This window comes from Dermacentor silvarum, chromosome 4 (genome assembly GCF_013339745.2).
Source record: "Dermacentor silvarum isolate Dsil-2018 chromosome 4, BIME_Dsil_1.4, whole genome shotgun sequence".
NCBI lineage: Eukaryota > Metazoa > Arthropoda > Arachnida > Ixodida > Ixodidae > Dermacentor > Dermacentor silvarum.
The window spans coordinates 183,733,543-183,759,012 of NC_051157.2; the positions used below are offsets into that span (position 1 = coordinate 183,733,543).

Consider the following 25,470-nt stretch of genomic DNA (forward strand, 5'->3'; position numbering starts at 1 on the left):
TAACGTGACGTTGTCGTCGACGATGCGCAAGGCGTTGTCATGACTGTCGTACTTGTTGCTTGCTATAGCATGCGCCGTCGAAAACGTTACCCACGACTCTTGCAAATTAATGATGGCTCAATAGCCCTGACTCTCCTCCGACTTTCCACACCCCCTATGCGAGCTCCTGGATTGACGTGTCGTTGGCGTCTATCCCGTTGACACGGAACGGGTTTGTCTGGTCGGTGTCGGACTCCGACATGCTATCCGACCACAGGTATATAGAATTTTTATTCTCGAGCATGACTGGCGTGAGCACGAAACGATTGACGAACTTCGCGCGTTTCCAGATCCTTGACTCGTTGAACCGCTCCGTGTGGTTTGACCGCGTCATTGGGTGTCGGTTTTCCTCGAGTTTGGCCCTTGATCAAGTATTGGAGCAGTTTTATAGTATTTACGCTGCTCTTAATAAAAGCAATCTACGAGTGGTCAAGCCGCATGTTACTCGAGGCAATGCCTGGTGGACGCCACAACTGGCCGCCGAGCGGTTAAGGGTGAATGCTATGCGCCGGCGACACCTGCGCGATGCGTTCAGGTTACAATATGCCAGCGCCTCAGCGTGTTACAATCGTAATATGCGACACGCTAAAGATACATTTGACAGGTCACTGTGCCAGGAACTCATGTCTAAAAATCTTTTCGGTGAGCCTTTTAAGCTGGCGTTTGCCAAGCTGTCGCCACCGACGCATCTGCCCCACTCATTCAGTCGGATGGAAATTTGACCTTCTGTTTTGAACTCTGCGGCGTTGCTCTTGCGGGTGCATGTCGCCTCAGATGATCCTGCTAAGGACAGCGATTTTCATCGCCGTGTGAGATGCGTGGTCGACACTCCGTATCTGTGCATCACCAACGATTTCTCTTTCACGCTCACGCAGGGGGAGCACGCTGTCTTATTGTGCAACCCTCGCGCGGCGCCGGGGCTGGACGGGCTTACCGCCATGTTCATTAGAAATCTATTCCGACTTCATCCTCATTTTTTTCTTTGCATTTTTAATGCAGCACTCGCATTGGGTCACTTTCCTTCTTGTTGGAAGGCTGGCAGAATCATCTTCATTCCTAAACCCGGCCGTCCCCCTGACCAACCTTCTGCCTACCATTGGGATGAATTCGCTGTTTGGAAAAGTCCTTGAACGCCTACTAAATTCCCGGTTATATTACTTTCTCTGCTCCCGAAAACTCATTCATCCCCGCCTATTCGGATTCACCTATGCTCGGAGCACCCCTCTAGCCCTTTATGCCCTGCGGCAACGCTTGTATTCGCTCAAAACTGCTAAGACCCCGGCGGTGTTAATTTCGTTAGATTTCACCGGCGCTTTCGACAGCGTCTGGCATGACGCTGTCTTGTTCTCCCTACGTAAACACTAATGCCCTGCCAACATTTACTATCTGCTTCGGTCATTTCTGTCGGGCCGAAGGGTTGTGTACAGGTCCAGTGCAGGCGAAGTGGCACACCCTTCAATAGGCAGCCCGCATGGCTCGCCTATCAGCCCTCTCCATGTGGAACATCATCCACTCCCTCCTGGACCTTGACTACCCCGTGGGCGTTCATGTTAAAGCTTACGCAGATGACACAATCATCTTAATCTCTGGAACTTCGCGTCTGCAACTGTAGGCTTTGGCAGAATCTGTCCTCACCTTGGTCTGTAATTGGGCCGCGCAGAACAAGGTTAAAATTAGCTCTCAAAAGTAGTTTTTTGCTTTTTTCAACAATGGGCATATTGGAACGTCAAAACGACGTCCGTCTATTCGTCTGGACGGAGTCTTTCTCCAGCATAAAGATCACATTAAACTGCTCGGCGTGGTCTTTGACGATCGGCTTAACTTCTTTGCCCATGTTGATTACGTTAAAACTAAAGCCGAGCTATTGGTATCCCGATTGCTAAATTCCCCCGTTTATATTACTCCCTTCCTCCCACTACTATTCGGCGGTTGTACAGACAGGTTCTGTTGCCAGCACTTGCATATGCGTCGCCCGTGTGGTGGCCCTCTTTTCCGTCAGTTCACCTCGGTGCTCGGGTACATTCCGTACAACGATCGATACTGATCGCGCTTACTGGTGCCTGTCATACTACTCGCACGTCGGCACTTCACATCTTAGCGAATTGTCCCCCACTTACGGTGGAGTCGGACCGTCTCGATGCGGAATTTTCCGTTTTCACTCTGCGTCAAGTGACTCATTATGGCCCCACAACCATGTATCCTGAACAGGTTGAATATCGCTGTGATCCATGGACCGAGCACCCGCGTGAGAAGTACCGCATTCCATTCATGAGGTTAACTCCTCTTCAGGCGGCACAGCTTGCTCGTACGCGTGCACATCATATCTATACGGACGGCTCCTTCTCCAACAACACGACCGGCGCAGCTTTTGTTGCGTTCCAGCCTACTGGTCGCCTGAGTATTTTTCGGAAGTTTTGCTTGTTGAACGCTTCTAGTGCGTGTACCGCTGAGGTGTGTGCCATGCCGGAGGCGCTCGCGTACGCGGCATCTGTGCGTGGCACGGCTACAGTATACTTGTACACTGACTGCCTGTCACTCCTAACCTCTCTCAAGTCTCTACACCACAGACGAACGCGTGCATCAAATAAAGCGCACATTGCGTGCCTTGCGCGCCAGCGGTCGCCGTGTCTTTATGCATCACGTCCCGGGACACCGGGGAGTGGCGGGTAACGAGCTTGGGAACCTGTGCCGCTTCCTTCCGTACGATTCGCGGCCGCTTTTACGCCATCGCTAAGAACCAATGGAATGCTTACTGGTCCCGGAAGGGGGTCGACACGTCCCTCCATCGCTGGGTGGGTAGTGTGCACGCCGTCCCTTCTTGGTGCCCCCCGAACCACCATCTCGCACGGCTCATGACTGAACACGGGCATTATCCTTACTACTTGCACCGATTTAATCTCAGTTCATCGAGTCAGTGCGCGTGTGGGGAGCAGTGTGACGACGTGCTTCACTGCCTTACTGTGTGCCCGCGCACCGCGGAGATTGCCGCTCAGTTGAGGGCGGAGTGTCACATTCGTGACACCATCACGCCTGCCACTTTCCCGAGGTTGCTTGACAGTAAGCGATCGCGGGCTCACAGCTGGCTCACATCAGCTGGCTGTGAGCCCATCAGCTGCAGCTGGCTCACATCATCACCTCACTCGTGCCTCTTATTCCTAGTCTGTCTTCTCTTCCTGATGCACATTAACATTTCCTCCTCTTATACGTGGCCTTTCTCTTTCCATCCCTATTATCATTATTTCTGCTCTTATATACCTCATGCTACTTTAGCATGCTTCGTTTCCTGCCACTTGCACTGTTTGCGCCAACCAAGGTGGGGTACGCCCCGTGTCATCTGGCATTAACTGCATGCACCATCCTCATTTCGCTTGCCTCTTACAACTCTTTCTTCACTATGACTGCTCACTTCCATTACTAAACAGTATTCTTTCGTAGCATTCGGCCATGCGCATGTACAGGTTGGGCCCGGTCTTCCAGCGTTCGAGTGGTGAACTCGCTCCTGATTCCACGAGATGGCCCTACCACCCAGACCTGCCAGCTGCTCAAGATTCTACTTTTGCACTTTTCTTTCATTTTATCTTATAAAATAAATATGCTGATCGCTGCGGGTCACTGCCGAGCGATCGGGTCACTGCCACATAATTTCCTTAATCTTCCTTCCGGAGCTGATTACCAGGTTTCTTTATTGTTACACAAGCACTACCTGAATTATTGATTTTTGTTGATCACGATTCAGCTCGCTGACTTTGCCTCCGAAATTCTTTTTCGTTTTTTCTCTCTTTGACTGGTTTTTTCTCGGAATTCCTTTTTTGGGTTTTCAGCCCCGATGACCCATTTTATTTTATTTTATGATTGATTTTAATGCCCGTTATACCTTCCGGTGATGCGGGCTCCCCCCACATTTTTTTTTGTTTCTGTTTTGCCCTGGGGAGAAAATAAGCGATGGATCCATTAGCCTGCAGGAAGTGCATTCCAAGGATCATCTTTCTCGAACAACTCGGCAGGATAATGAAATATCCGACGTACGTAAAGCCGCGAATATTCACTCGTGCTGTACACCTGTCCACGGGATTTAAGAGGTGTCCTCCGGCAGTACGGACCTGCGACCCAGTCCACTGCGTGTAAAATTTGTTTTCAATTTAGCGGCAAGTTCTCGGCTCATAACAGAGGTGTCCGCGCCAGTGTCGACTAAAGCTGTGACTTCGTCGTCTATGCTGACTGGTATATCCGATGTTACGACGTGCCTTGGATCACGTGAGTGCGTTTGAACGTCGGTCTGTTGTCGCTGTCGTCGCTTGCGTCGTAATGGAGGATATTCGGTACACTCGGCGTCAGCGGCCTCACCTCCGGAGGTCGTTGAACTCAGTTTTCCCGGTTTGCAGGGCTAGGCGAACGGCGTCTAGGGGCGTCTCGACGGAAGGCAGGACTTGGCGACCGGTATCGTGACGGAGCCGGTGACGACGAGCGAGGCTCGTGCCTTGGCTGTTCGAAGAAATTGGGACGACTCGCCAGGAAGCTCTCGATCTCCACCGCACGCTCACCAGGTCGTGGACGCGGATCATTCGGGTGGAACCCAAGGAGACCCACGCGTCGGTAGGGACACGTCCTGTAGATATGGCCGGCTTCGCCGCAATGAAAACAGAGCGGACTGTGGTCAGGAGCGCGCCAGACATCACTCTTTCTTGGCCTGGACTCGGACGGCGTATTACGACGTCTGAACCCGACTTCTGTCTGTTCAGTGGTGCGCACGACGTTTGAGGTATTATACAGCGACGGACGTCGTACGGCTTCCGCATAAGTCATCCTAACCTGCTCCTGCGGCTGTGGTGCCCCGAAGCGTTCAGGAACTTGGATGGCTTGCCTGATTTCGTCTCGCACCATCTCCGCCACAGAAAGTCGCGCGACCGGGGGCTCGACTTCCTGCATTTTTAAGGGCGAAGCTTCTTAGGGTTTGGGTCTGTCCCTCCTCTGTAGTAGTAGTAGTAGTAGTAGTCGTCGTAGTAGGTAGCCACGTCTACTTTTATGAAAAAAAAATCGCAGCATATCCACGGGGTGAATGATGATGAGTGGGCGAAGCTCCGGAGGGAATCATCGGATCTCCCGCTTAAGGGGACGCTAGCACAAACGCGTTAGAAACGTGCAGTACTCTCTAGTAAGGGGGAGCGGCCACAGCGTCTTACGCAGCCTTTACACATGCCGGAACGTGCAGCGCGTTTGCCGACGCCATCACATGACTGCTGAGAGAGTATACCCCCCGTATTCATAAACGCTCCTCGACTTGAACTTGACTTGCCACCGCCTTGGGCAGCGCGTTCGAAACGCGTTGAAGGTAAGGCGGAGAGGCCACAGCGTCTTACACCAGCTTCTTACACGGGCCGTAACGCGCTAGCACAAACGCGTTAGAAACGCGCTAGAAACGCGTTGGGTATTTATTGCCATCGTGGTGCATGTGTCTATGTGCGCTTCGTGGCGTAGTGGTTAGCGCCGCGCGTTCGGAAGCGAGGGGTCCCTGGTTCGATTCCGCGCTACGGACACAACTTTCGGAATTTTTTTTTCATAAAACGCCGGAAGCGTTCTCCGGAAGCCGGAAGCTGGCTTCCGGAAGCGGAACCGGAAGTGGAAACGGAAGTCGGCTTCCGGATATATTATACGTATACATATATATGTATATATGGGTATACATACATATACGGACACACAACGCCATCTATTGAGCAATTCATAAAACTAGACGTGGCTACCTACTACGACGGGGACGAACGAGTGCCGTATAGGGAGCTTCGCCGCTAAAAAATTCCGAAAGTTGTGTCCGTAGCGCGGAATCGAACCAGGGACCCCTCGCTTCCGAACGCGCGGCGCTAACCACTACGCCACGAAGCGCACATGGACACACGCACCACGATGACAATAAATACCCAACATTAACGAAAGACTGTGCGTTTCTAACACGTTTGTGCTAGCGCGTTACGGCCCGTGTAAGAAGCTGGCGTAAGACGCTGTGGCCTCTCCGCCTTACCCCCGTTATAGTGCCTAGAAGTATATTCTAGGCACTATACCCCCGTATTCATAAACGCTCCTCGACTTGAACTTGACTTGCCAACGCGCTGCCCAAGGCGGAGGCAAGTCAAGTTCAAGTCGAGGAGCGTTTATGAATACGGGGGTTATACTCTCTCAGCAGTCATGTGATGGCGTCGGCAAACGCGGTGCACGTTCCGGCATGTGTAAACGGCTGCGTAAGACGCTGTGGCCTCTTCCCCTTACTAGAGAGTACTGCACGTTTCTAACGAGTTTGTGCTAGCGTCCCCTTAAGCGGGAGATGGTGCAATTATAATGAAGGGCGCTGTTATAAAATAGGAATGACGTCACATATGGCGCGTGTCATTTAGTGCGGCGAGACTGGGCGAATTACACGGAAGATTCACGGTTTACCGATGATTCCCTCCGGAGCTTCGCCCACTCATCATCATTCACCCCGTGGATATGCGGTGTTTTGTAGCGTTAGCTACACTGGCCTAGCCAAGCCCGTTTCGCGCGGCACATCAAGAGCCGTGCTGCGCATGCGCAAGGATCAGTGATGTCACACGGCTTGCGCACCGGAGCCACCGGAGCCGGCACCACTCGCGCACTCCGCCGCCGCCGCGCGCGACTCACCGCCGCAGGTCTGCGCATTCCAGAGGAGTGACGTCGTAGCCGTGGTAGACGCACTGGCGCCGGCGCGCGCTCGCTGTGCAGTCGCCGTCTGACACTGCGCTGGAGCCGCTGCGCTTCTGACTGGCGTTTGCCAGTGTGGTATAGCCATGGAGAAGGAGAGCGCAAATGCTGCTCAACAGCGCAGAAGAACGGAGAAGCTTGACTCATCGGATCCAGAAGTAGTTGCCTGGCAATTAGCGGTTGAGCGTAGGAGGAATGAACAGAAGAAGGCTAAACGTGATGCGGAGACACTGGAGCAAAGGGACGAACGTCTAGCAAAGCGGCGTCGCCAGGAGGCTGAGCGACGTGCCCGACTACCCCTGCAGCAACAGCAAAACACCGTCGAGAACGTCAAGGCTCGCCGATCGACTGAATATACTGTGAAACTCAGCGAAAGCGCCAGTGCGACTCGGACCTTCCAGACGGACTTCGTAAACAATCCGTTTGGATATGTGTGCGACGTGTGCGAAAGACTACGGCACATGAAAGACTTGACGCCGCTGAGTAGTGCCATGCGTGAAACGTTGAGTTTAACGGCGGCGCCTCAGTGGGCTGAAACCGTGGCGCGGGTTTGTACAACGTGCAAGAACTTTCACGTTAAGCAGAAGATTCCACTCTTTAGCGTTACGAATGGGTATCGTTACCCGGCCATGCCGGCAGGTCTACCGGTTCTGAACGATGTGGCCGAAGGTTTACTTTCGCTGCGCATTCCCTTCGTTCAGATCCGTCGTCTAATGAACTGGAGAAATTGTCAGTTTGGCATTAAGGGACCCGTGGTGAACGTGCCGGTAGACACGGACGAGATGCTAAACAGCTGAACCTTTGCTAATCAGCTGAACCTTTGCTAACGCTACGTATATCCTGGCATAGCCGAGCTAATCCACTGCAACTTTTTTTTTTTTTTTTGGAGCTCTTCTCTTATGACCGCTCTTATTAATTCTCTCAGGTCGCTGACGTCGCTTCCTAGTGTCACGTTAGGGACGCCACTCGAAATTGCAGTCACGTTTCGATTGTACTGCCTGGCGCGCTGTTGTAGTGCCCCTTCCATTGCAGTGGCTTCAGTGAGAAAGGCCGCAAGCGTAGTCGGTGGTTTGCGGATAAGGCCGGGAAAGATTTCCTGCTTTACGCTTCGCATTAGGTGTCGAACGTTTTTGTCTTCAGACACTGAAGCGTCTGCACGTCTGAAGAGCAAAGCCATATCTTCAATATATGTCGTGACGCTCTCATTAGGGGCTTCAATTCTTGCCTGCATCACCAACTCCGCTCTCTCCTTCCTGTCGGCGCTGGTGTGGGCGGCAACTAACTGCCGACGAAATTCTTCCCACGATGTCAGTGTCACCTCATCTTTGCGGAATCCCCAAGAGCGAAGTACACATTACGCAGCTTGCGCTTTTGGCACCAACCATTGAATTCAGCTACCCTTTCGAAGTGGTCAAGCCAGTCTTCGACGTGTTCAAAAGCTCCTCCATGAAAAACATTGCCTGTTTGCGGCTGATGCAAAAGGATCTGCGTCGGTGCGGCAAGCGCAGCAGTAGACGGTTGGTGCATCGTCCTGGTAGGATCAGGTAGCAGACCGTGCTGTGGCTGGAGCCCTTGAAGACGACGGCTGGTACGGACGAGTACAGGGGTGAGCTCTGTCGGACTACACACTGGCGACGAGTCAGGAGTACGCTGCGTCTCAGGCGATCGTATCATTTACCCAGCACCTCCACCAGAAAATGTTACGAAGTTAGCAATCGAGGCCTTGGCAAAACGGTGTTTTTTTTTTAATCTAGGGGGCAGGGCGACGTTGTGCTGCGGCACCAACGGCGCAAGGGGAACTGGCGACTCAGTCGAGGGCAATCGCCCGCACCATATTTTGAAAGCGATCTGCAGACGGCTCATAGCTTTGTATGCGCTGTGCTTTCGCCGCTCAGTTTCCGTTTAAGCGATAGACCACACGAACCTTCGCTCGCTGCTGCTGCCGCACTTCTTTTTGAGGAAAACGCTGTTTTATGCATTGAAGCACAAAAGTAACTGGAACAATAATGCATTTCGTCGGACACTTTGAAAAATATCTCGAAACTCGTTCAGTCCTGAGAATTCGTTCCAAGTGAATACGCCTTGCGAACTCAGCGGTTATAATTCGTAGATTGAAAGATGTGCCGTAAAATAATATATTAAGAAGTTAATTAGCGTAATTATGTTAATTATTCAATTAGGCGTTTTGATTTCTCGTGGAAGTAATAGCCGCTTCATCAAGTAGTTTAGATCAAGGATTATAGTTGTGCTATCTGCCGTAGGCAATGTTTAATTTGGTGCAGCTAAAATGAAACACCGTGTATAGAGCTGGCACCACTACTCACAGCGCAGGGACATTTTGCGAGTCATCCTGGCGAGAGCCGACGCGATCGTGCTGCGTGTTGTGCGTGAGGTGCCTATGTCCTCGGTGGCCATGGGGTCCTTGAAGGAGGCTCGGCTCAGTCGTCGCTTCTTCATAGCGTTCCGTGCTCCTACTTGGCCCGAGTCGCTTTCCTTTCCGAAATCTTCGCCCCAAATGGACACGCGCCTCATCGAGCCTTTTAGCGCAGACTTGGTGGGAACGGTTTCTGCCATCGCCTCACGCGACCCTTGAGTAGGTGGGGAAATCACATTGTTTCCCGCGTCGGCTCTGCGCCGTTTCCCTGGCTTGTCTCGGCTCTGACGCTCGTCCCTGGACAGAGGTGCAGAGGTGACCTGCTCTGCAGCTCCCTGTGACGGCTTCGCCGCTGGAACCTCAAGAGACCCCGGCACTGCGATCCTTCCGGTCGCTTCGGTAGCCTTCGAGTTTGACGCCGGAACGCACCTCGGTGCTGTCGATGACCTGACCTCGTGCTTAATGTGGTCCTTGACGCTTCCCCTTCTGCGGCGGCCTGACTGCTTGGTGGGACTGGCGACATTCTCGGCAGCTGCTGGAGGGGATGTCACGTGGGTGTCACCGAGATGCGGAGAGTCGGCCGGCGAAGAACTTCCAACATTCTCTGACGGCGATGAGAGAACGGCACCGGGACTTGGTGCTGTTTGTGGCAGCGAGCAGGCGTTGGACAGAAGCTCGTTGGCGGCGGACGACGGAGACATCGGTTGCGGTGACCTGGAAAGTGGTTGTACAGCTACCATTGTACCGGACATTATTATCGACAGTAGCGAGGCTATGAATCTGCGATCGTTGGAGCCTCACATACCAGTCAACTCGTGAAGTGAGCGACGCACTATTGTGCATGCGCTCTCACACTACCTTGTGATGGCACGCAAATTGATTTTGACGTAGCTAGTATACTGGCAGCCACCTCGAAACTTATACGTGTCTCTTGCTAATACTTCCTTCATCGATGTTTATAGATTCCCATGGCTAAATTCAAGACACGAAGCTTCACAAGCACTGATAGCGTTCCTATGTACTTTTGGGTGGATACCCTGACATTCTGACAGCATGTGCCTAATTGCAACAGCAGCGCATGTACATATACCTGAGGTTGCGGGCGCGATCCGAAATCGGAGAACCGGCGCCCGAGCGCTCCGTTCCGTGCTTGCGCCGCTGTTTGGCCCCGTTCTTCTTCCGCCTTGATTTGGACACGGACAGTTGCATGTGGCCCTGATCCTTGGCGTCCGTCGCCTGGCCTTTGTCGGTCGCCGCACCGGGGGAACGCGGTTGCCGAGGCGATACGTGACCAGCACTGGCGACGGGAGCACTGTTTCGGACAGAGCGCGCTCGGGTGAGTGTTAGTTATAATAAAGGTATGAAATTAAAGAGGTCATTTCTCACGACACGGTCGTCCAACTATTCCCAGTTTATTCCAACTGATAGTAGAAGCACTACTATCGTTATATACTACAAAAACCCGGGCCCCCCTATGCGCCATTTAAAGCGAAATTTCAATCTGAAATCGCTGCCTCTAAGAGCCTCCCTCCGCCAGCGACCGACATGTTGGCATGGCTTGTGTGACGTCTAGAAGTGCGGGGTAACCGCTGCCTTGTCTGCTCCGGAACATTCCGAAACCACGTGCAGGCCTTTGCCGGGCTCACTCTGCTCGCTCAAGGGCGCAGCAATGATGTCGCCGGTGCATCGTGCCCGCAATTTTTTTCACTCGCGCGATCAAAGTAGCACAAACAAGACTACGCCTGTCCAAACGATCGCCGAGACGCACACGCAAAAAACGAAACAGCGCGTACACCACGCGCATTGACGACGCGGAACGCACTTCGCATTGTCACCTGCCAGTGTTGCCAGAGTGGTGTAAGGTGCAATCGCGATATAAGAATCTTGAAGACTAATTTCATAGCGCATCGAATGCGTTCAATTGTGGTCAGATTGCGGTGCCACGCCCACGGTTTAACATGCAATGGATATTTCAAGCTCGAAAATTCGGGGCGCTCTTACGTAAAGCAATTCCGATCTCTTTCCATTCCGTTTCCGAAATTAGTCCTCCGCTACAGTTAAAAAGGTTTCCTGGCTGCGACCACTTTCCCTTTTCGTCACACGACGTCACGAAAGCTCACCACGTCAAAGCGACGTGTAAGCCCTAAAAATGAATTAATATGCCGAATAAACCCTGAATTTACTTTGGAATATCCAGGGGCTGGCCTATCTGAAAGGAACAGGAAATGGCGTCCAATAGATCGCCTTGTACTAGGAGCTGCCGGCGAAAATGAATTTCTTTGCGCGTAATAAAACGTTTTGCTAGGCAGTGTAACGTTGTCGAGCCGTTTCGACACGTATACGACCACACTCTGTGAATTCTTCGCTGAGGATACGTTTTAGCATCATTTTAACGCGACAGCGTTAAGGGCCCCGTGTCGCAGAAAATCCGGCGTCGGCGTCAGTCTCGGCGTCCGCGGCCGCGAAAATCATCTCGAACCACCCCGACCACGCAGGCCCTCCGCGTGGCGCAGACGCGCTGGTGAACTAATTTAATTTCTCCAAGTAAAATGGGTCAGAAGAATCTTAAAGTACGGCTTAACCACAACCTACAAGTATAGATAGCGTCGGACTGTAATTTGAGTATACGAGAAAACATAATTCTGTTATGGGGCGGAAACTCGAACACAAGCCCCTTTTCCAGCATTTCTACCATTCATACAGCGGCGCGCCCTGCTCGGTGTTCCTTGCAAAAACGCCATCCAGATGGCACTCGCCTCCTCGGCAGCGGCGCGCCGAGGCGAAGGTGCAGAAAAAAAGCTGCAATTGCCGGGAAGCCTGACAAACAGTCAAGGATCTTTGAATGCTATCGCGTTCCACTCTTAAAGGCGAAGCTTAAGCGTCCTCCATTGTTTTTTTAGCTCCGCGATGCACGTCACCGCGATTTTCGACCAGCCACCGCAAGCTAAGCAAGAGAAAGGAGACCAATCTGAGACGCCGGCATCACACTCCTCGACCGGTTTTCTACTTTCACTGGCGCTAGCTCGGCCTCATCGAAACCCTCTCCACTTGAGCGTGCTCCTGGCCTTTTGTCAGCCAATTAGATAAATAGAACGTGTCAACGTAGTCAATGCTATTCGCTTTGAAATCAAACAAAAGTGACCTCCTATAAACGAGAATAGCTGTGACCAGGGCTGTTAAAACAACCTTGCGGGTTACCGCCAGTGCTTGCGTCGGCAGTTACGTAACTTTGACATCAGGAGATCTGAATTAACTCTGACTGGAATAGGGTTACGTTATAGGGCCCTTGGCACCACGGCCGCTTTAAAGAGGCGCTGCAACACGCCCGAGAATGCTTGTTGGGCGGCATCGACACGATGCGGCGATTTCGTGCACTCTGAAACAGGACGTGACTTCGATCCTCAGCAATGAGATCATTGGTTAAAGATAGATGAAGTGCGAATAGTAATTTGTGAAACCGAATCGAATATGAATGTGAAATAATTTACGAATAGTTTACGAATAATAAGCAGCAGTTTTAACCATTAATACACAACAATGTTCACATCTTAGTATATCCACGACGTGAGCAATCTTCTGTCATGCCAATGCACATTATGTAGCGTTGTTCATTGAAAGCGCAAATAGAGCACAGAAACACACATGCAGCTTGTTCGCGTACTCTGGATTCTTCGGTGAGTGCGAATGATGTCGGTTTAGCTGGCTGGCGTCTGGCTCCCATGGGAGCCGGCATCAGTGCGACGGCATCAGTTCGACGTATAGCGTGCTCCGCTACGTAACTTCCCGTGTTTTATGCCTACTATGGCCGCCGAGATAAAAGTTATCGAAGTTCTGCTGTAATTTCAAGCTTGATCAAGCACACTTCACGAGTTAAATATTGCCAGGATTACAGGACATGTATGAGATTTTTCACAACATTGCCTATAAGACTCTCTCATATTCTCTAGCTGTTGTATTGAATGCTGGAACTTACATGCTGCACGTTACTGGAATTTCCCCAGAATGTTTTATTGGGTATCTATAGTATGTATAACCATGAATCATTTTCTATTGACAATTTTCTTCATGAGTTTTTTTTTTTTTTCCCCTTCCAGTCACGGCGGGGCGCTCGGCCGCTGTCAAAAGATGGCGCAACGTGTACATGCCTCGAAATCCTGGGGATGTCATTCGAAAAGTATTCGAGAAATATTCGCTGATTGCGAATACTGAGTGCAGAATTGGTGAATACTCGATTCCTTATTCAAAGGTTTCGAATATTCGCAAATGAAAATTAATGTACACGGACTTACGTTTTCACGATATTGTGAGCAGTACGAAACAACTATAGGACATTACGTGTCACAGCCGTTTTCATTATCGCCTGATTATCACGACCGCCACGCAGAAGGTGTTGTAACCATGGAAGCGACACCATCAACGAACTGAGCACGCTCGGCAGCTTCAGCACGCCGGCTTCAGCTGCACTCGTCCATGCCCTGCTGTTGTAAGGAACCGCAGTTCTACTTCATGGGAGAGCGAAATGTGACATTTAGAGCAGCGAGAATTTGGGTTGAGGGTAACTTATTTTGCTTGTATTATTCTGCGACTGATAACTTTGGTTTATTGTGTGCTCTCGTATTTGTTTTTCTCTTACTTCCTTGATATAATAAGAATTGATCTATAGCCAAAATGATGGCCTGAAAGTGTTGCGGGGCTCCTCTGAACACAGAGATGACCAGCTTCTGAACAGGCTACGCAAGAACAATGCTCTATGAGTAGAAAACAAGCTCGCTTATCATTCCTTACCACTCTGTATCACAGATTCAGAGCAAATAACTATTTGCAGTGACCTATATTCAAGAGTGACCTCGTCGGGATTCGGAGCGCGTAGATCACATTCGCAAATTAAAACAATCTTTGCCGGGTGTTTCTGTGCCAATCTGAATGACGTGCAGCTGTATTGGGTAAATAAAATTCGGCCTGATTTTCCTCAATAAAAGTCTCAGCCTACGCAAGGAATATTTGCACTTCAATAATTCCAGTCAGTGTCATCTGAAATAATTACATCGTGTGCATATGCAGCCAGCGCAGATGTCAGACCTTTCATATGGCAGGCTGAGGCTGACCAACTGTGCCGTCCATTGTGTTCGAAGGAGACTCGAATTGTGACTTGTTAAACCGAACGATTGAATCTCATCGCAAGACAGATCACAAAAAAAACTATGCCAGAGTTTCGCTTGAAAGGCGAAACATCGATTGCGATAGCAGATTATTAGACGTCTACACGAAGTAAGGACAGCTTTATCGGCCGTATGAACTTGTCAACATTCGGTTACTAACTTAATTAACAAGCGTGGTGTCACGCGCGCACAGGCAAAATGACCACATCACACTCGATGAGCGCGGACACTTGCTGTCAAAACGCTGGAGTGAGGAAGAGCGGTCAGCAGCAGCGAGGGAATCGACCTTGTGGGGTTTGGAGCGCTCGCACGCTGTACCGTTGCGCTCCCGATGTCCCTCACGTCCCTGCCTGGACGGGATGGCCGCGGGTCATACCGTCATAATACACTGTCACTCAGCTGTCATCCCGCCCACGGGAAGGTCAGCGGGCTTCCCCTATTCGCGGACTTTCTAGCGGGATCCGGGAATTGCTTGCGTGAGCTCTGGGTGCACGCCCGCAAGATGGGGTTCTGGGGAGACCACATACAGGCGTCGGAAGGTGCGTACGTGTTCCTTCGTCCGCCGCCGGCCGTGCGCACTGTTCCGACGTCTCAATATCCTGAAGCAGCGCCGTCAGATCGTGCCCTATTTGTCCCTCTGTTTCTATTTCCACTGCTGTTGGGTGCGCGATGGCAGGCGCTGACCGAAGGATAGACTGGATTCTTTGTTTTATGTTTAATTCTGTTGCGGCGCGCCGTTAGCGGACACCGGCGCCCATTCGGCTACGTTTTGTGTACCGATTAGGCTGAGGTTCAGTTGTGTTGTTAAACTTGTATCGAAACCCAGTTAAATAAATGTTCTTTGTTCTTTCCGGAGAGGTTCGCCTAGGGTCTCCGGTGCTGCGTGCACGATCTCGCCCTTCCCTATAGCTGGGACCGGCGGGGCGCGCGCGCACAGCGGCCGGAGCACAGAGCAGGCGACCCGGCGCCCTATACCCAAGGCGGCTCGTCGTGCTCGAATCCGTGTTGGTGGTTCGGCGTGCGCGATCGGAGCGTGAGCGTAATGAGAGATCACAGCATTCATGCTGCCGCTCGCTTCAACGCGAACTAAGCGGCCAGAACACAGCGCACACGAAGCCACCAGCCCTCGGCGCGCCTATACGCTATACAGGCTGTCAATGGCTTTCAAGATAGGGCCCGCGCGGCCACGCTCACCCGCGCCCACGGAGCAAGAAACCTTTAGGAGTGGAAACTCCGCCAGTTGCGGCGACCAGATAATGTCACAAGTCCGCGGAGCCACTATCATGCTGGCGGCACCTGGCGGCCGAGAAAGAAATTACCGCCGTCTTGGTTGCCAAGGCAACCGGTCACGTGTGTTTTATCTCGTTCGCGGCCGCGCGCGTTGTTCCCGTTCGGCCGCGCGCCTCACAACTTCTACTGAGGGCACTCACGCATCCCACCTGCATCCCATCTTAGGCTAGCAATTTCCGAACAAGGGTACACTGCACGTATCAGCGCTGTTAGTATTACGGCCCTCGAACAGACATCGACAAGAACAGTTACTGTTTGACTTAAAGGCCCACAAAACCAACGCTACGGCGTGCACGCTGAAGCGAACGCCGAACGCCTGTGTCGTCTACTTTGAGCGCGGGAGACACGGGCGCCGCCAAAGAGAACGCGCCCGAGCGGCACCACCGATCCGCCGGGCTGCTGCTTGCATGACGTGCCGCAAGGCGCCGCCACTGCATGCGCCCCCGTCGGCGCATAATAATGTGACGTTATCTGGTCGCACGCGAGCGCCCGCGCTGACGGGAGTTTCTACTCCTAAATAATCTTCCTCCGTGCCCGCGCCATATACGCAGCCGCCGACGGAGTAAAAGGCCCCCAACACCCTCTGCTCTCCCGCTAGCTACTGCTTTGCGCGCAATGGAAGACGGCGCGCGTTCCTCCCCGCCTTCCTCCCATGCGCGCGATAGATCGAACCACCATCCTTCTCGGCTCACACCACGGTGTAAGAACATTTAGGTGTTGACACTGCGCGCGTCCAGATTATGTTCGGCAGCGCGCGGGCGCACCGAGTAGCTCTGCTGCGAGCCGATAGGAAGGCGCTGCGGTCAGCGGTGCCAGCTTAGCGGCGCCGGCGGCTTGACATTGCTCTGCCTCCCCTAAATTTTCGTTTTATTGCGATAGCAATTATATGGACACTTGCACCGGATTTCTGCCGTCGGCGTCGCCGTCGCCGTGGTCGTCGCCGTCGCCGTCGCCGTGAGGTTCCCTATAGATAAAATCTTCGCCGCGCGCCGTATGCCCGACAGGAAGCGTGCGGGGACGCGCGCTATCACGGAGAGCGAACGCACTCAATCTCCCACGCGCAAGCAAGGAAGCGGAAAGCCAGCGCCGGAGGGAGCAGGGGGGGGGGGGGGGGGGGCACTTCTCTGCCAACAACCGCGCTCGTCGCTCGTCCGCAGTCTCTTATCTCTCCCACGCGCAAGCAAGGAAGCGGGAAGCCAGCGCCGGAGGAAGCGGGGGAGGGGGGGGGGCGCACTTCTCTGCCAACAACCGCGCTCGTCGCTCGCTCGCACCGTCTCTTATCTCCACACGGCTCTGACCTTTAAGCGCCGTGCATTCGCAGTTCAGTTTCCGTTGAAGCGATAGACCGCACGTACCTTCGCCCGCTGCGGCGTATGCTTGCTGCCAGCGTTTTGACAGTCGTTGTCTGCTGTCATTCAGTGTGATCTCTTCGTGTTTGTGCGCGCTCACACCACGCTTGTTCATTCAGTTCGTAATAGTCGGGCCACATTTTCCAACGCACGCTACACACGCAATGCTGCCCGGATCGGCAGTGCAGCGCTACAGGTGTGTCCCTTCGCACGCGCTGCCCACGGGAAGCGCTTCTCATCAACACCACCGTTTCACACGCGCCTTCTCGTGGTCATCGAGTCTCTCTTCATGTCGGTCTACTTACGCCGCAGCACACCTGCTTACTTAATCAGCTCATGTTTACTACAATTCGTATTGCTACCAAAGCCGCTCACCTTACTTCGTATGACATTGCTGTGTTGCTATCGCATTCATTGCTTCGCCCTTAGGGCGAAACTGTGATATTTTTTTAGTGGAGTGAGTAAAACTCAAAGCGCGAAAAAAATCGTTATTTCACATTAAAGTGATAAGTGTACCAGGCTTAATGCTTCGCTTACATGAAGGTTCCTTGTGCAGGGCGTGGATGTCGTTAACACGGATCAATCGGGCAGCACTCAAAGCCCACTCAAGTTACGCTCGCGCGCACAATTTGTTTCGTCCGGTCTAGCCGTTCATCCAAGCATAAAAAAATAAACGCGTTAGCCCACGTACCACCCCTCGATCAGAATAAAATAGTGACTGCACCGGAAAATGTTGTATTTCATGTTAATCGCTGCTTTCATTCACACTCAGAAAACCGTTCAATCATCGTTGCGCGAATTCAATGTGGCCGCGATATTAATTAAGAAATGAAACGGCACAAGCTTGCGAAATGCAATGCACTAGAGCAAAGTGGCTGTTCATGGCTAGAACTTAAGATGAGAATGCACATCAGCTATGTAAAAACCCTTTAGAGTGGGAATTTATTAGGCGGGACGAAGGGCAGGCGTCTATCTTGCATTAGAGCATCACTAATACAGTTTACTGGTGAAAACCAGAGCAAATGCCTTTTATTGCGATAGCAATTATATGGACACTCCTAAGCAGATTTCTGCCGTCGGCGTCGCCGTCGCCGTCGCCGTGAGGTTCCGTATGACGTCAAAGGCGATGAAATCGTCGCCGCGCGCCGAACGATGTATGTGCGACTGAAAGGGCGCGAGGGACGCGCGCTTTCACGGGGAGTGAACGCACGGCGGAGAACAAACGCGCGTTCTGCGCCGTGCTCCCTTAAGGGCTGCAGAATTAAGCGTCTCTTTCCTCTTTTACAATCACCATATATGTAGAGCAAACGCGACTTCTTCAGACACGCGAAAGGCCGTGGGGGGGGGGGGGGGGGGGGAAGGGAGGCGACGTTTAGCTGCGGCACAAAATGCCTATTTACATAAAAACGTTGTGAGGCGAGAAGGTGGTAAAGACTTCCAACGCTGCTCGACGAGTGTCCCGTTCTGATCTCGTCGAAAACCTCCGACCCGCCCCCAGAGGCTCCGGCAAGTCACCAACGCCGCTCGTTTTGTGCGAACGCGGGCAAAACGCCCACGGCGTCGACAACAGTTCTGCGTGTTTCCGGTGCTGCTGCATGTCTAAGTTTGTACAGCTGATAAAACTACTATCCTTACTCCGTATAGCTCGCTACAAATTTGCTATCGCAATTGATGCTTCGCCTTTCGGGTGAAACTGCGACAACTTTTTTTTTATTCCAATTCCACTTAACATAGACAGTGTATATTATTCATTTGGCTTTCGTCCATTGAGGACTGAGTGGCTCTTGCAAGATCTAAAAAAAGAGGTGGCTTTCTTTTTTCTTGAATTGCATATGAGAATGTGCCAATGTAAGCGTGTTTGACAATGCATTCCACAGCCTGTCCACAAATACACTTACACCCACCACACAATAATCCCATAGACCTCTTTTTTTTTTGCAAGGACACAATACGAAAAAAATTGGGCATGAAGCAGCTCTATAATTTTAATAGGGGATAATCATCGCAGAACCTTACGCTCTCATACACTCCCACAATGGAAAATGTTGAATAAAAACATGCAAGCGTGTAATATACACCGCACGCGCATTGTAAAAAAGATATATTCCGTAGCCAGGATGGAACAAATTTGAAAATCAGGCACCTATCGGCACAGAAAGCAGCAGTATTATACGGGGTGCACAAAAATTATAATATATGCAAATGTGACGTAGCTGGACAGGATCATAGTAATGTTGTTGCCGTCCCTTAGTGATACTCAATTATTTTTTACATTCCGCCTAATTACATAATTAGTCTTATTCATTGATCAACTTCTCAAATATTATAAATAGATTAAAAGGGTCAATGAGGAAATTGTAGACAACATGAAAGACTACCGATACAGCTTTCTATTGCTCAATACGCGCTACGTAGAACTTCTTCCGAGCGTGAAAGAAGCCCATTAATACACGCAAAGTGCCTCGACCGGCCAGTCGCGCGGAAATTTTGCGTGTATTCGCGGGTTTCTTTCACGCTCGGAAAACACTTTTATGTATCACGTATTGAGCAACAGAAAGCTATATTGGGAGTTATCCATGCTGCTGTACAATTCTCTCGTTCACACTTTTTATAAAATTATAACGTTAGAAAAGTTGAGTAATCAATTATGAAAATAATTATGCAATTAAGCGGAATGCAAAAATCTGAGTATCTCCAAGCGACGGCAGACAACATTACCTCGGGTCTGTCCAGCTACGTGACATTTTCATATTTTAAAATCTTGGTGTATGATAGTTAAACCACCCAGTATATATTTTGTACATGCCGCAAAATTTGCACAAACTGCTGTGGCACACAGGGGGTTCTCTCTTCCGCAGCGGCTTTCGAGGTTTATTTGACCATGTGAGGTTCTTTTGACAGTTCGGAAATAAGGTGGGAATCCTTCTATCAAGCTCCGCGTAATATGCCGTCAATATCGTATCTTTTGAAAAATGGTTGGCGCAGACATGGTCGGTACGGATTAGAGTTCGGTCTGCCCTCAGATTTGCACGGCGCCACTGCTCTAGACGACCAATGTCGGACGGCGCTTTGAATAAAGGCACACGCTCCGCACAAGTCCGGTATCCAGAATTATAGTTCGGAACGAAGCACTTTCTAGCCATTTCAAACGCCCATCAGAAGGCCGCTGCGGCCTTTGTCGAGGGACCGTGGCGACAATATCCAAGCACAAGCTCGCGAAACGCACGCGAACAGAAAGCGTGCATTCAAAACAGCGCGGCCGCACATGCAAGTAGGAAGACGAAGCAGCGGCAGCACACGCCTTGCCGCCGAGGCTGGGACCGAATTCCGCAGCGCCCACTACGACGGCGCCGACCGAGCTGTAACCGAGCCCAACCAGGCCCCGGAAACTCTCGAGTTCACCAAATGGCCACAGAGGGCGAAAAATCAACCGCGGCGCGTTCCAGCATAAGCGCGCAAGTGGAGTTACTGTAATTTGGTCGAATACTTTAGTTTGTACTTTTTCTGCTAGGGGCGCTCAACACGACTCAATATTTGAGGTATTAAAGTACATATAATAACCGACAGACACAGTTACAGTGTCATTTTTTTACAAAATAAGCAGTCTATTGTTTTTATTGGACTTCTGTTATTAAAGTCCGTGCTTTGTTACTTGAATAAAGGTTTTGAGGCCTCACTGACATGTTATCAGCGGCAGCCCACTGGTATCGATTGCAGTCCGTGCTGTTTATCGATTCAAATTGTACGGCGGTTATATTTGCGAACGGGGTGGTCGTTTCCTTTGAGCAGCATCACGCAGGTTCATTTTAATTAGATATCAATAATACCTCAGCCAGTTTATGCGTCCAACATTCGATAGCTGCCACGAAGCGAACGTGTTTAAAGACGGTGAATTTTATCAGCTGCGGCGTTTCACTGGCGGCTGCATGCACGGCTTCCGCCGTTTGTGATCTGCCGCGTCTGGCCGCGTTGCGTCTGGTTGCTCGAAAAAACGTGCTGGCCAGCACGAAAATTCATCGCCGGAACCGAGCACAGTCTGCTTGAAGACTACCCACGAACGCTGATTAACCTTGCAGCCCCTGGGCTTGTGCGCCGGTGAGTAAAAAAGCAGTGTTTCGCATTTTCAACTTTGAATTTCTTTGCGTGCGAGGTGGATAAAGCAGATTCCTGTTGTCATTTCTTAAAAGTAGAAAATAGTAATAATTATAAAGTTGTTGCCCTTCCAAAGCAATTCAAACGAGGCTCTTGCTACTTTGCCAAGTTGCTAAAATTGCTAACATGAGTACAGCATAAATAATAAAGTTTTAGCTATTTCTGCATAAATGTACACCGCGATAAGTTCACTGCACATTAGTGACAAGTGTACTTCCGGTGATACAGTTAGATTAACTGCATTTGAGACATAATAAGATGACTGTGTTTGTTACTAGTATCTGGCAGAAACAATTGTAATCTAATTGAGACTTGACTAAGCACAGCCCACACAAGGACACCACTGAAAGAAATGCACACTCAAAACAGTGTTGTGTGTGTGGGTTTGTGTGTTTTTCTGTCATGGAGCGTTTCGTGCACTGTTCTCTGTCATACATGAATCACAAACTCACGCACACTTCCACCGTAGTAATTTAGGCTCTTTTTTCTTTCGACTCCAGCCTCCAAGACGCTGCTCATATTTGGACTCATCCCTTTGGACTCTATTGTCTCTGGACATAGAAGTCAACCGTGAATGTGTCTCCACTGGAAGTATCATCAAGGGCCAGAATCCTCACAGGGTATGTTTCTGAACACTTCAACTAGAACCGTGATTTTTCTTCATTTATGGGACTGACTTTTGTTTCACCATTTTTTGCTTTCATGTGTGTCATGGCTTTGTCATTTCTCTTTTCAGGAAGACTGACAAAAGAGAGATTATTGGTCTGCAAGCTGCCCACGCTAAGCCACAAGATGCTCAACTGTCACCACAATGACAACAGGTCCTCTTGAACTACGTGCCCACTATGAAATGTTTGGAAGTTTACCAGATAGAGAGGTGTGAGCCCTATTAGGAAAACAGCAGTCTACAGTTCTGTATCATACTGAGTGGGAATGAGAAATTTGACATACAAGCTTAGTTGCTTTTAAGGGCGCTTTATGACAATCGGAGAAGTAACATGTTGAGTCCCAACTTGTTTATTTTGCAGTCATTATAGCCATGACGACCAGAACAGAAACAATGTAGCAAGCTCCTACTTGCTAATGCACAAACTCTGTCATCTGCTATGTGCAAATCAATTTGACGGGCATTAGTACCACGAAGTATCACATGCTCCCTCACAACGATAATTTGTTACATGACAATGCAAAGAATTTTAAAGTGATCAAAAGCGCTTAATGCAATTTTAAGGAAATGACACTTCATGTTGACTGAAACTCATTTTATTTTTTGCTTAAAGTACCCTCGGGGCCACAGGCATTAAAGAGGGGAGTGGTTACAAAGTAGTAGAGTAAAAAATAAAAAAACAAGTGCAGTGAGTTCTTGTAACATAATGATTCTCCTGATTATACAATGTTAGCTAATGTTTTGCAAAAACGTTTGTTATCTGTGATGGCTACGATACTTGGTGGTTCCATTTCTGAGATGTACGGGGCATGAAAGAAAGACTTCGTGTTACATGAATCAATTCCTACCTTACTGCGATGATCGACGCAGTTTGAAATACACTGAGGCCGCAGTATGAGGTCGTCATGAAGTGTGGTGTGATAGAAAATTTTATGAAATAGCAAACGATGGCCGACTTTACGGTGATTAGCTAGTGGAATGAGTGCTAGGCCAGTTTACATTGAAGTTATGCTTGCGGTACGGTTATAATTAGAAATAATGAAACGAGTAGAGTTACTGTGTACTAGTTCAAGTGAAGTAATAAGATTAACGCGACTGGGATCCCGTATTGCAGATGCATATTCAAGTTTCAAGCGAATTAGTCTTGTAAAGCTGTAGTTCTAAAGTAGACGGTGCTTTGGAAAAGTTATGCCATAAGTACCCGAGCATGTGATTAACACTGCTAATGACGTACTTTATATTATTGGTCCAATTTAAGTTATTTATATGATATGACAAAATCTAAGGGAACGTTAGCATGGCAAGTGCTAGGATTAGAATTAGATCTGGAAATGCACATGATTTTACATTTGCTTACTACAAGAGGCTCATATACAGTTTGCATGAAATCAATAACTAGGCTAGTACTGCACCATAAGAGATAGCTAGAAAAGGCAAGCTCACACAACCGGTCAGCCTATTTCACACTTCACAAACATGAGAAATCACTAAAAGCAAATTTTCTTTCTCTTCAAACAGCAGATGACAAAACCTGCGCACGGTGTGCTCCCAAAAATATTTTCAAATGTACTCACAGAATAAATTCAGCTTAACATTCAGCTAATCAACAGTGAACGAGCAAGGGAAACCTCAGCGTGGGAACTGGTCTTCGTCTCGGCCCTCACTAATATGTTTGCTTGGTGAAACGCTGGCTCCAAGCTGAGGCTTCCCTTGGTCACCTGTTACTCAACTGAAATGTTCATCTCCTTGCAACCTCTTTGCTGTGTTTGAATACATATACCGAGATTATTTTTCACCATGAAACCACAAATTCCATTTCCCAAGGATCTGTGAGCATTAATTGGGCTTGCTTATATGTTGATTTAGTGCCCTTGTTTATTCACACAATATTTCCAGAAGTCCTTGTAAGCACTGCTGTCTCCATAACGTTCTTTGGTTTCCTTACAAGTACTCCACTTGTGTCAAAGCCTTTGCTGGGGCACCTGAGCACTAAATGTGCAGCAGAAAAATATCAAGAGCAGAAAATGTGATGTAAAATTTAGCATAACGCCCCCCTCCTACACTTCGTGCCTCTCGCCAATGTGTTATGAGAGCAATGGGACATTGCAGCTCGAGCTTATTTTGCTGACAGTACATTTTTGCCGAGCAATTTTTTGTGTTCCTTTCTTTAATCTAGCTGAAATCGTCGAACGCAAAGAATGTAAAAGGTCAAGCAGCACTGTACGCAATCCAAGTACGAGGGCAGCTCAGCATAAATATCACTGTCTGAACCTTCGTTCTCCCTGCTTTACGGCACGCCGAACACGATGAGAAAACTTCGCTCGATTTCAGCTTTGGGTCCCAATAAATAGATGGTTATCTGTGTTTCTGTGTTGTAAACTCAGTGACGGACAACATTAAGTCCACCTGAGCTGTACGAAAGTTGTGATCATGTACTGCCTCATTCACCATTGACAATAAACAATGTGAGCTTACTTGTTTGAAGTGTTTTATTGCCAGTTGAGGCCTCTCGGTCACCTGGCGACATAATGAAGATATCTGTAGTCATGTTAGAGTACAGTACACACGAATACCTCCCCGAAAGCGGTAATTAAACGCCCAAAAGCGGCGAGCGAGCAGCGCGACCAGCCCTACGAACCGCTACCGTAGCGGCCATATTGCTCACTACATAATGATGATGATATTAGTTTCGATTCTGCCAGCGCCATCTCTCGGTCGCATACTTTAGTTCATAACGCCACCGCTACGCTTATTTTCGTTGCACTGTGGAAGGTACAGTTTCCCTTCTCTAAGTTTGTATGGGTGTTCTGTGGCCCAACATAATCTGGACGCGAGCGGACGGCGCTTTCGTACGCGTTGTGGGGAGAGTGTCAGCACCTCCCTTGTTTATTCTAACACCGTGGCTCACACTCACACGCTTTCACTCGCACCCACAGCATACGGCGCGCGGCCGCGATGTTGTCGCACTTGGACTTTATACGGAACGTCACGGCTACGGCGGAAATGCGCCTGAAGTATCGACATAATTGCTGTCACAATAAAATTAAAAATGGCTGATCGGTACTATGAGCTTCCGTAGAATCAAAGCTGCAGTTGCAACAGCTTATCGGAGCATGATATGTAATGAAGTATTTTGAACCAGTGCCAACCGTACGATGACCATGTAGCTAATTTCTAAGAAACTTGTGACAGGACTGCACGTTTGCGCCACGCTTGGGTGGGTGATTTTGACTACCGCTGCCGCCATGCATCGCCCAACATCATTTCGAGTGCTAAATTAACGAACCTCGTTTCCGCCACTCACCGATCTGGACTTGAGGCCTGCACTTGTAGGCTGTTCGGTCCACGAGAGGCGCTGCTGGCTGCGGTCGTCGTCTTCCGTCGCACAGCGGAGCTCCCGTCGGGGGCCACCGGTGCGCGGACTTCGTGCCCACCTCGCTGGTCGTCGGTGTCGCGTCGGCGACGCGGCGATGACGGGGCAGCGTCCGAGTGCATCTCGATGAGCCTCGGAAGGTCGCGCCGGCTCGTCCAATTCTAAGCAGGGCGCTGGGAAGCTTATGGACCGGGCGTTGCGATGCGTGTACGCTGCGAAGCAGGGCTTCTTCTTCTGGTCTCGTGGCGTTCCACGATGGCACGCGATGTTTCAGATTCTCGTCTTCTTCATCTACTGCCTAGACAGGTTTCTGTCAGATGACCGCTCTCAAATCCCCCCCATAAAAAAAAAAGAAA

The 25,470-nt window shown here is 50.1% G+C and overlaps 1 protein-coding gene across 1 annotated transcript in view; it reads right to left on the reverse strand.

Moving 5' to 3' along the window:
* The window catches only part of LOC125944863 (nuclear pore complex-interacting protein family member B13-like), a 43,414-nt gene extending 18,162 nt beyond the window's left edge, over positions 1–25,252 (reverse strand). Inside the window, exons 1-3 of the mRNA XM_049666271.1 lie at positions 25,046–25,252; positions 10,215–10,436; positions 9,075–9,838 (exon numbers count right to left, since the gene is read on the reverse strand). Coding sequence (XP_049522228.1) covers positions 9,075–9,838; positions 10,215–10,436; positions 25,046–25,236 — 1,177 coding nt within the window. The 5' untranslated portion in view covers positions 25,237–25,252. The remainder of the gene's footprint in view (positions 1–9,074; positions 9,839–10,214; positions 10,437–25,045) is intronic.
* Positions 25,253–25,470: the final 218 nt, after the last annotated feature.